The sequence below is a fragment of the Fukomys damarensis genome, unplaced genomic scaffold (assembly GCF_012274545.1).
Source record: "Fukomys damarensis isolate Sample0158 unplaced genomic scaffold, DMR_v1.0_HiC HiC_scaffold_28, whole genome shotgun sequence".
NCBI classification, from domain to species: Eukaryota; Metazoa; Chordata; class Mammalia; order Rodentia; family Bathyergidae; genus Fukomys; species Fukomys damarensis.
The window spans coordinates 17,434,450-17,446,574 of record NW_022900940.1 but is presented as its reverse complement, the minus strand read 5'-3'; the positions used below and the strand labels follow the sequence as shown (position 1 = coordinate 17,446,574).

General features: G+C 44.2%; 1 protein-coding gene across 1 annotated transcript in view; it reads left to right on the top strand.

Annotated features, from left to right (window-relative positions):
• Positions 1 to 12,125, top strand: part of Itga9 (integrin subunit alpha 9) — a 332,354-nt gene that overhangs the window by 294,367 nt on the left and 25,862 nt on the right. The window contains exon 26 of the mRNA XM_033756921.1: positions 3,088 to 3,189. Within this exon, the coding sequence (XP_033612812.1) occupies positions 3,088 to 3,189 (102 nt within the window). The remainder of the gene's footprint in view (positions 1 to 3,087; positions 3,190 to 12,125) is intronic.

Below are 12,125 nucleotides of genomic sequence, written 5' to 3'. Positions count from 1 at the left end.
GGGAGACTGGTTTGGGGAAGTTGGCCTCACTCACAGAGCTTTCTTTACGATGGCAGTAGAGGATCTGGTATTAATTAGTGCCCCACTGATATCCTCTGCTTCCAGGAGGGAGACTGGAAGCCCTGTGTCATAAGGAGTCCCTTTTTGCATGGGTCCCCAGCTCCGGTTGCAGGGCCCATGATTCTGCACACTTACCTGTCGTACCCATTAGCTTGCTGAACGGTGTTGATGTCTCCTTCTCCCTTTATCCATATGGCTGCCATTTGCAGTTCATTTAACTGTGTGTAGCTCTGCAGCCTGGTTCTTCTACATCTCTCTTCCATTGAGCAGTGGTGACTCTGCCAAGGAACATGTCCTGCCAGCTGATGTCCCTCTGAGTCAGCCACACCAGTGGAGCCCCCAGCAGGAGAGCAGAAAGCTATGGGTGTCATATAGAGCCCTGGAGGCTCATTCTCCAAGCTCCTTTCCAGCAGAAGCTCCAGGTGCAGGGGACAGCCTGAGACAAAGTTGATCTGGAAGCCAGATGGGCCCCCAGCTGCTCTTGGAACTGAAATGCTAAGTGCTGGTTCCCCTGACACCATCTATGACCTCCTTCAGGGGGTTGAGCCAGATGGTCCCTGAGGCCATCATGGCTTCCCTGAGGATGTGGAACAGCGCCAGCCTTGTGGTTGGCCTGGACCAAGACTTGTGTTTATTTTTCTCTTGACCTCAAGGTCTGGCCCCAGACAAGGAAATTTGAGATTTTATTGTTTTGACCTTAACAAGTTTTCATTTAAAATATAGGATCTGAATTTTTTTAATCATTAGAGGATGCAGATTTCCTTGAAAGTATTCTCCTTCCAGTCCACAGGGCTTTCTTCACTGATTCTGCAACCACCAGGGATCTGTTCTATGTCAGGCTCATCATATGCTTGGCCTTTAACTTGGGCAGTTATCGCCATCATTATTAACATCCAAGATAAGGATACAGTGATTGTTGATGACTGAAAATGCAATATGTCCTGGGACAGTTCTTAAAACCACAAATTTCTAAAATTTGAATTTCCAAAAGAAGCCATGCATATGGTGAGTGCAGATGACCCCAGCTACTCAGGAGGCTGAAGTAAGAGGATTGCAAATTTGAGCCCTGCCTGGGGAACTTAGCAAGAACCTGTCTCAAAAAGTTTTAATTTTAAAAAAAGAAAGTCTAGACTAGAGCTCATAGTACTTGCCTAGGATGTGCAAGGTTTGGGTTCCATACCTAGTACCACAAAATAAAATCTCTTAACAGATTATTGGCATGAAGTATTATTTGCATCTTAAAGTGAGATTACTGAAGCAATTCCTTTGAATGACAGTCTTCCTAGAAACATTTAAATATGTTTTTTGCGGGGAATGTATAAAAAGGATTGGATCTGACCAGTGGACACAATATGCATGCATGGAAATATTAATGTGTGCAATTTAATACATGTTTATAAGAAATGTTAAATGTGTTTATGGTTGTTTAGAAAAGGACAGTAGGGTTGGGGGTATAACTCATTAGTTCAGCACTTACCAGGGTTCAATCCCCCAAAACAACAAAAAAAATCAATAATTTGTACATAACTCCAGGGTGGAATATATAAACTAGTATCCCCATGTTCTACCCCAGGAAAGCTTTCGTGATTCCTTTGGTGGAGATGAACAAAGGACCAAATTGGCATTTCTGTCTGGAGAAGAGTCCTCCACTTTTCTATTCTTTGTAGATTTAGCCAAAAATGAGTGAAAGCTGGCATCTAAAACTGAGCCTCTGAGTTTATTTTCTGTTGCTATAACAAAATACCAATGATTGGGAAATTTATAAAGAACCGGAGATTATTTGGCTCCCAGGTCTGGAGGCTGGGATGTTCCAGGGCATGATGCCAGTATCTGTTGACGTGTTGGGGGACACCTGGCTACGTGATAACCTAACATGAAGGGCATTATGGTGAGACAGAGTAAGCATGCAAGCTCAGATTTCTCTTCCTCTTCCAGTGAAGCATTAATGCCATCTTAGGGGCCCCCACCTTCATCACCTCATCTGTTCCTAATTACCTCCCAAAGACCTCCCCTCCAAATACCACTAACATGATTTGGGGGGATGAGTGCCCAACACGTGAATTCTGGGGGTCACATCCAAACCATATGAGCTTCCTTGAGGGACAAGCAAGCTGAATTAATGAAGTGGGTTCTTACTGGCAGGGCCCCAGCCACTCTCCTGGGAATGTTGAACGTTCTGTTCTGTGTCCTCTGTTTCCACTGCGCAAGCCAGGCGTTTCTCTACCCCATAGCCCATACACACCCTCTGTACACTGGCCTGAGATTCTGGCCCTTCCCTGGGTCATGGTCTGGCAATGCCTGTCTTTTTTCCACATTCCATTTCCATCTGCTTTGGAGGTGTTTTCTTGTTATCTGGATCAGTGAGTGGCTTTGAATCAGAGCCCACAGCAAGGCTTCTGCCTGCTTCTGTCGACGGACAATTCTTCAGTCTTCAATGTGCCCCTGCCCCAAGTCCATTTTTGTCTCTAGTCATTTATAAGATGATGTTTTCCTCTCCTCATCTTTCCATTTGGTATGTCTTTAGTGTTCAATAGCTCTGACCAGTAGCTCCATTTAAGAGCAAACAAAGAGTTAAAAGTAGCTTATGGGAAGGTTTGAGGGTTGTGGTCAGGGCAGGGAGATGCCTATAAAATGGAAATCAGATGCCTTCTACAGAATTCCAGGCCAGGATTTGTTGTACAATTAAATGGCTTTATTTACCCTCAATTGTTTTGTGAACACATCAATATCAATATTTAAGTATCTGGCTCTTCCTGACTAGGAAACCACAACGCATAAGCTTGCATGTGTTGATTACTGGCAAGTGCTATAGTTGTTCTGTATCCACCAGGATCTGAAAGAATCTTTGAGGGAGGCCCTGGAACTCATGTTTATGTGTGTCCCTTGGATGGGGAAGTTTCTAGTTTACTGATACAATTTTTGACTGGTTTATGTGTGATCTTGAAATACCAGTTCTGCCTAATGCTTCTTAAGGAAAAATCACTATCTGTGAAAAATTTTACAGTGAGTTGTGTTGTTCTTTCCTAGGACAGTTCATCTGTCATCCAGTTTATGGCTCGAGCCAAGGTGAAGGTGGATCCTGCCCTGCAGGTGGTAGAAATAGCCAACGGGAACCCAGAAGAAATGATGGTGAGTCAGCCACCCTGGCACAGCCCTCCTCAGAGGCCAAGGAAAGCCAAGTGACTGGCGATGTGGGGCGGAGTCTGAGGGTAAAGATAGTCTCTGAGCTGAGTAGCCTCTGTGGTAGACCCCAGACCATGCTGCCTTGGCTTCCCGGTTCCTGTAGAGAGCTTCTGCGGTTGTTCCTATTGTGCTAGCATTGTTCTTTAAGATGCCACATTTTCCTGCTGTGTTTGGTCAAAGGAAAAATAGTCTGGAAGTACCCTTGATGGGCTTGTTTTTGCACTCACTCTGAAGCGAGGACTATTTTTATCTGTCTTAGACCTTTCTCTGAAACCTCCTCTGCCTTACCAATCACATTCTTCTGTGGATAAACACTGGTGTTCCCAAAACAAATTGTTTGAATAACTTGAAAGGGTCACATCTGAATTGCCGAGACCTAGAACCTTGCCTCTCCCTCCTTCCCTGCTCCCATATTCTCCATAAAATGCAGTTTGCAGGCAGAGCTCAGGGACATGGGAGTGTGAGGCAAACTTCTAAGCTCACATGTGGGGGTGAGGGAGGGACTGGAGGGGAAGTGTGGCTTGTGAGTCTGCCTTTATTCTTGTCATCCATTGTTTGACTCTTACACTCAGATCCTAGGGGAGTAGGACTGCTCAGAACTTCCATGCCAGTGAGCTGCACTATATCATGATGCATCTAGTCAGTACCCCGTCCAGAAAATGTACCTTCTCAGGGGAGACTTCCCCTCTCATGGAAGGGTCCATGTCGATATAGCAGAGTAACAAAGTGATAAATTCATAAAGATCATATACTTAACGCAAAAATAATTTGTTAACTTTTTTCCTGAAAATAGAGATGTGCATGTTGAAATATCAAGATGCAGATTTGACCAAATCCCACTCTTTTAAGACCCTAGCTGAGAAAGGTTTCTACAGAGAACGGATTCTTTGGGGATTTCGGTAAAATTTCAGTCCTGTTCCTGATTTTGTTGAGAGAACATCCATGAGTCCTAACCACCAAGAATGCCTAAAGGGGTGAGGTCTGGCAATGTGCACGAAGGGTCGAGCACCCACGCTCTGCAGGGCCAGTGCATGGGCCAGCGTACTCACTGACAAGATACCTGATACCTGCAACTGAATGGAAGAGGCTTCTTTGGCTCATAGTTTCAGAGGCTTCGGACCCTGATCTGCTGGCCTCCGGGTAGAAACATCACAGCAGTAGGGAAGAGAGGAGCAAAGCTGCTTAGTTTGTGGCAGCAGGGAAGCAGAGCACAGGGGAACCGTGCTTCTAGGGACTGACCCAAATGGGCCACCTTCTCACAGCACAGTCAGCTCTGGATTAATCCACTGATGAGTACAATCACTGTGACCTTTCTGGGAGTCTCTTCATCCAATCCAGTTGAAAATTAAGCTTACCCATCATATATGGAGTGTCTGAGGGTGGCCTGTACTCCTCTCTTTGCCTGAATTATCATTCATCCAAGCACTTGCTTTAGTAATGGAAATGATAAGAAAAATGCTCAAATCCTATGATGAGTTTTTCTGGCAAGTCAGATACTCGCAGTTGGCTTTTGTGTTTTTGACCCTTCCCTCTGACCATTTAACTACCCCTTCAGGCCTTCACCTGGGAAGTGAGAGCAGGCAGTCCTTCCCTATTCATTGCCACAGCTCTGATTGAAGTTATGTAGAATGAAGTATGAACCTAACCTCAGGGGTTTAGAATTCTCTGGCAAACCACAGTGTGAACAGGAGTTAGAGCCGGTGGAAATAATTAACAGGTTTCCTACAAATGAAATCCCTGTGTAGATGAAAGAAGAGCTCTGGGCACACTGCCTCTTATTAGAGAGTAAGTTGTGGGGCCCAGGAAGACATTGCTTAACATCCTGTATGATTCTGTATGATTCTGAGTCATCTGTCTTCCCCTAGGAAGTCATCTGTCTTCCCCTATTGCTATCAATTTCTATTTCATTTTGGGCATGGGGTGATATTTTAGTTATGAAGAGTTCTGAGGAATAAGCTGATTTTTTTTTGCCATATTCCCAATAAAACAATAGCATGTACAAGAATCCCATGATGTGCTCTTTTCCCTCCTTTCCATGACTATGTTTTCAGTCTGTGAGCTCAGATGAAGTTCTGCAGTGTGTTCTCAACTTTCCTGGCGGAGAAAGAAAATCTTTTATAAGTAGGAAGGTTTTCATGTTTAGAACAGTACATTTTCCCCTGCATTATTCTTCTAAATACCTAGCTCTCTGTCAGCCGTCCATCTGAAGGGGAATTTCCACAGAGGCCAGACACCAAATTTAAATCAGGTCCAATTTCACAAGATTTCAGATTCAGCACTGAATTGCTATGACCTTGGAATGAATAGGAAGTATACTTATGTCTGGTTTCCAGGAGGGTGTGGGTGAAAAGAGGAAAACAGTCAGATTCTTAACCACAAAGAGTACATGATGGGAAATTTGACTGATAGGAAAACCAAAGAATTTTTCTGTGATTCTTTGTGTCTTTTATACCAGAGTACTGTACAGAGTATTTGGGTGAATAACTATAAATATATATTCTATTCTTAAGGCATTTGCCTTGCTTGTGTGAGATAAACATATTTATATGTGTGTGTGTGTGTGTGTGTGTGTGTGTGTGCGCGTGTATAAACTTCAGTTCACAAACTTAATTCTTTCCACAGTTCTGGTTGAAAAACAAATTGGATGAGAACTGAATCAAATTTCTCCATAAAGTCAACATTGAACCCAACTATTGAATTTGATTTGGTTCTCATCCAATTCGGTTTATGTCCAGAATTGTAGAATTAAGTTCGTGAACTGAGGTACCAGTGTATATATGGAAAATCTCCAGGCTACTTCCCAGATAGCATGGGAGTGCATGTCAAGACCAGCCAAAACAAGTCTGTCTGGCTTCATGCAGAGCATTGCTGGTGTGACCTGTGTGATTGCAGAATCGAAGTGCTGGTCTGTAAGTCGCCAGCTACAGTTTAATTTCATATTCATCCCAATCCCCCTTGCTTTTCAGGGAGTGAGTTAGGATAAAAGGGAAAAGGACAGAATGAACTGGTTGGGATCTAGAAATATAAAGATTTTAAAAATATAATCTTTAAATAAAGAGTAAGGGAAATACAGCTGGTTATATCCCGATAAGCTGGCCCTCGTAGAGAACTCATCCCAGAGAGGCACAGGAGATCCCTTTTCCATGATATCTTGTCCCATAATTTCAGTTACCCATAGTCAATTATAGTCCAAAAGTATTAAATAAGAAATTCCAGAATTAAATGATTCAAAAGTTTTAAGTTTTATCATAGTGTATTGTTATGATTGTTGTATTTTGTCATTAGTATTGTTTATCTCCTATGCCTAATTTTAAAAGTAAACTTTATCATAGGTGTGTATACACACACACACACACACACACACACACACACACAAATTATTGGCCACAATTTCCGGCATGTACTGAGCATCTGGGAACATACTCCTTGAGGGTAGGGAGGGACAGATATACTACAAAAAGAAATATCCAGAGATGTTGGCTACTGAGGCCCATGGGTGAGGCAAAGACTCAGTATCCCATATTTATAAAGAGAGTGACCAAGAGAGCAGAAACTTCTCCCAAGGCAAACAGAGACTATAGAATTGCTCCTGCACTAACAAGTACTCGGAGACACTGCCCCAAACTTCCTTCTGTGTGTGTAGGGGAACCTGGAGTGAAGTCTTACTATTTTCTTGGTAGTTTCAAGCAGGAGAATATATAACCAACATGTCAATCCCCAGATAAATAAATGTTGGCTGTGGGGTGTGTGGCTGCAATGAGATCTCACACGCAAGAGGAGAAACCTGCTCTGTTGTGCTCCAGCAGAATCAGATTGGACTGGAAGGATATCTGGGAGCAATCAGACTTGTCAGAAGAAGCATTCGGGGGGATAAAAGGAGTCAAGAAACGTGAAGGACCGCGACTGCACACTGGGAACCATCACAGGAAGAATCTGATGTCCTGGACGCTATGCCCAGCTGTCCCTGGCTTCTCTTGACCTCCATAAAGTGGGAGACAGGCAGGAGCTTTTCGCTGGTTGAGGATGGGCATTTGTCTCTGGGGGTCCAGGTCCCTGTCTTTATTGGCTATTTTGGAGTCTGTGGGGGAAGAAACCTGCTTTTTCCTGAGAGTTACACAGGAAGGAATACCTAGCAATGGAAAGGGACCCAGTACTGGTCTGCTGAAAAGGGACACCAATCTCCTCGAATGTGCTCTGTAGTAGTAAAGCTCTGTACTGAGCCAGCCAAGCTTGAGCTCTTCTTGGAACCTCCATCTGAGCCAGTCTTCATTCAGTCATTCAGACCATTTTTGGCGGCAACTTCCTGGAAACACTAAAATCTTAATGAGAGAACATGAGAATCTCTGTCCAAAGATGGTTGGGAGTGTGTGTTCTTCTTGCTTTGTTTTCTTTTAAGAAATAATGTGCTTGAATGAGTAATGCTTCCTGGTCAGTTTGATGGGGCAGATGTTTGTGATCTTTTACCTTCTGCCACGGAAACCATATGTCCAGAGAGACATTTGCTTCAAACAGCCATCAGCAACCCTTGTCCTACATGTGGGAAGAAAGGCTGTAATTTTTTTTTTTGTACCTGGGATCCAACTTGGGGACTTGCATTTATGAGGCAGGTGGTGGAACCACTGAGCTAAACCCCCAACCCAGAAAGGCTGTAATTTTAAGATGTCTCGAGACCATCTACTGTACCCTCGCTGGGTGAGAACCACAAAGTTCTTTCCTTAGTGAATAAAGGGCTCTCTCATACTTGGGGAGAGGAAATTACCTGTCCAAGACCTCATAGGGGCTGAGCCATGGGTGCTGTGAAATTCTGGATTCCCAGCTGGGTTCTCCTCCTCCTCTGCCTGCCAGCCACTCAGACACACATACAGGCACGGAGCCATCCTAGATGAATGAGGCTAGACAAAGGCAAACTGTCCTATGTGAAAAGCAAAAACTGACTGGTTTTAAAACTGCCCAGTGCCTATGGAGCCCAGACAGCTCCTTTAGACCAGACCTGGTTCTCATCCCAGCCAAATCCTTCCCTTCTCAGTCTTGGTTAGACCCAGAACACATCCTAGATATCACGTAGTTGCTTTCACTTCCAAGTAAACCTGCCCAGTAAAGACCTTGTGGTTCAGAACAGTGAGTTCCCACTGCATGTTCTCTGAAGCCAGCAAGGTTCAGTTAGTCAGTTCTCATCTTTTGAGCTTTTCCCCTTGCATCCCCTCTTTGGAATCAGAAAAGCGTACATTCGCATTGCAGGTACATCCTAACTGGAGACTTTATAGTCAGATAAGATCTGTGAGCCTGAGTTTCCTTGTCCATAAAGTGGGAAAACTGCTTACTGCTTCCTGGAGTTGAGAGAACCCAACATCAGTTTAAAGCTTCTAAAACAGCGGTGGTGAACCGATGACACACATTTTACTGTGTTTTACTTTTATGACAAAAGATGTTAATGTATGACTTGATTTTTCTAAACTCAACCTCCGTACTCTGGTTTAATTGCGGTTTGGGCACTTAGTGATAAAAAATGTGGGCTTTGGGTTGCAGTTTGGCATTCTGTCTCTAGAATGTTCACTGTCACTGTCCTGGAAGGATGGCTGACACGTGGTAGTTCAGTGTACCACACATCACACTAGACCCCAGTGTCTGCACAGCCGCTTCCTGGTGTGGCTGGACAGTGCCCCCATCCAAGGCACAGCCAGAGTGTATCCACTGGAAGCGGTGTCTTCCAGCACAGCAAAGATTACTCCAAAACATGCCACTTCCCATTGCTTTGTTTTAGATATAAAGTTTACAATTTTATTGTCACAAGTTAGACCATGACTTTAACTATACTTTGTGACAAGGTATAGTTAAAATTACATTCTGGATAACAACAGTTTTTCTCCCTTCAACTTTCAGTTATGTTGCAATACAGGATGAAAAAGGCCATTGGAAGGGCATCACCACCCCATTCTGTGCCATTGACAACAGATAGGGAGTGAATCTTTCTCTTCCTCCACCACACCCACATTTGAGAATTAAGCTCTGGCTGTCAAAAATTGAGAAGAGCCAGGATGTAGCTCAGTGGTGCCACCACCTCCCTGCCTCAGAACCTGCAAGTGCAAGGTCCTGAGTTCAATCCCTGGAACCAACCCGCCCGGCAAACCGAAAACAAAACAGGTTTGGAGGCCCAGGAATTTAGCTTAGTGGCACCATGCCTGCTTCACAAGTGCACAGTCCTGAGTTTGAGTCCTGGTACAAAAAAAAAAAAAAAAAAAAAAAAAAAAAAAAAAAAAACCCCCAAAAAACATTTTGAGATACCCCAGAATAGTTTGAAATCTCCTGAATCATGCTTTCTCGCATTCTAGTACTAACCAGGCCTGACCCTGCTTAGCTTCCAAGATCAAACAAGATCAGGGGCATTCAGGGTGGTATGGCCATGAACATGAAATCGTGTTTTCTGATGGTAGCTATTTCTTTCTTTGTTTGTTTGTTGATAAACCTCCAGTATTTATTGGGGGCTTGATAAAGGTAGGCACTGCCTTGAGAACTGAAGATACAAAGAGGAACAAGGCAGACAGGGCCCTGCTCTTTCAGAGCTGCCTGAGAGGGCAACAAAGAGAATAGTCATCAAGAAAGCAAATAGGTTTTATTTCCAGTGGAAGCTAGTCTGAAGGAACAGCCTGCTTTGGATTGGGAGCCAAGAGATGTTTCTCAAGGACGGTAAGACCTGGAGGGTGAGAAAGAATATGCTTGCCAAACATAAGGAAGGGTATCCCAGTTGAGGAGGAGGAGAGCTGTATGAAGACCCAAATAGCATGGCCCTTTCACGCCACTGAAGAGGCAGGGTGGCAGGCATGTGATGAACAGTGATGAGAGCCAGGGTTGAATCCATAGGCTGTGCCATGTAACGCCAGTGGACAGTGAGAAAGGGAAGCCTCTGTTTTCAGCAGGGAATGGCATGATATGATGTATATTCTTTAAAAATCTCTGGTTACATGTGGATGGTGGATCATAGGGTCAAGGGTGGAAATGAGCTGGTTAGAATGCTATGACAGTCACCTAGCAAGAAGAAATGATGGCAGATGGAGGGTAGACAGAAGATTTATATCAGTAAAGATATGGTGCTTTTGCCATGTGCAGGGAATATCTGTTATCCCAGTTTGGAAGGGGTCCTATCTTGCTGTAAACCCTGTGAATAGTGCATCAACACTAACAGTGGTTACTAGTGGCCCCCACTGCATCAGAGATGGCCAAGAGAGGGTGGACCAAATTAACAATAGCCCCCCCCAGTCTAAATGATTTAGTTTCCAGGCACCATTGTGATTATTATCATTACTCTCATTTGTTTGTTTTATGTAACCCATTTCTAAATTGATACATGCTTTGGCTGAATCAGGTGTGGGGTACTTGAAACTTTTCCAGTTTCCTTGGTCCCCGAGGAAGCCACTACAATAAAAGCGCAAGAAGGACCAACATATCAAATTCCTCCACTAGACTCTAAATATACCCCCAAATAAGTGTGAACCAGTGCAGTTTTTATCCTCAAGACTTCCACAGCCCCCAAAAGTAAATAGATGCACATATATCCATGGACACACACACACACACAGCCTTGCATCACAGTATGATGATGAGCTCAGAGTGCCTATGCTGAATAGCTCAAGACAGCTTCATGAGGGGAGTGACCCCCAAATGAGTCCTGAAGGCATTTTCTAGGTGGACAAGGGAAGGAAGGTTGGCTATTCCAGGTGAAGTCGTATAATGTCTTGGGTTGGACTCTCAAAAGCACAGCCTGCGATGAAGGTGTGTGCACAGGTGACGTTAGGAATGTGCTCCTGGTGAGCCCTAGAAATAAGCGGGGTAGAGCTAGGACTGGAAAGGGATGAGGGCACATGAGTGAGATTTCAGGGGACATCCTCACCTCAGAATGATGCTGTGGAGAAATTGGAGCACAAATAGCATCACAGAGTTTGTCCTGCCATGAAGCCAGGTAGCTAGGCTTTCATACTCCTGTAACTGTCTGCCATTGACAAAGGGCTGCCTGTCAGGTCTGAGACTCCAAGGCACTTCCTCTTTCCTCCAGGCATGCTGGGGGAGATAGCAGCTATCAGGGAAAGTATACAAAAATGGGCTGGATGTACTGACCCACAGAGGGGAAGCAGGAGGCTCTGGGCAGAGAACCAGCGTTTGCTATATATGGATCTATTCTCTGTTTAAACCTCAGATTCTCTGTGTCTTATTAGACTGAATGATTTGGTTGCTTTAAATGTGCTTTCAGCTGCTCAGTTCTTGTGATGTAATTTACTTCTGTCACTCTCATAATACCTCTGTGGACTAAGTGTTATTACTTCCATTTTCTATTGAAAAAGCTGAGGCTCAGGGAGGTGAAGTGACCTACCTGAAGTCTTTCATCTCATCAGTGGAAAAACCAAGACCGACTGCCCAGTTGGCCTATTTGTGAGCCCTAACTCCTCTTTAATCCTTTGCTTCTGTGATCTGTGCTGTCTTGTTGCCCAGTGCCCCCTGACAGGGAACCCTATTCTGAGCAGGTGGCAGAATCATAAGGTGACACACAGCTGACTTAGAGGTGTCTTAGAGGGACTCTTAGCTCCTGTGCTCCCAGAGCACATCATGTTCGGACTTCATGGTCTGTTGATTGTGGAACTCTTCCTCTTATGGCCTGATCTTCAACTAGATGCATAGATATGTAGTCAAGAGAATGTATATTCACTGGGGGACCCTCTATTGCTTGAGACAAATAAGCTACGTTCCCCTTCTCCCTTTGAAGAGAGATTGTATCACTAGAGGTAACAGATACAAAACCTCTCAGCAAAGGGCTTGATACCTAGTAGATATTCTACAAACGTGACCCATCATGCATAGCAAATGACTTAGTAGCGCATGTCTTCTCTCTGCAA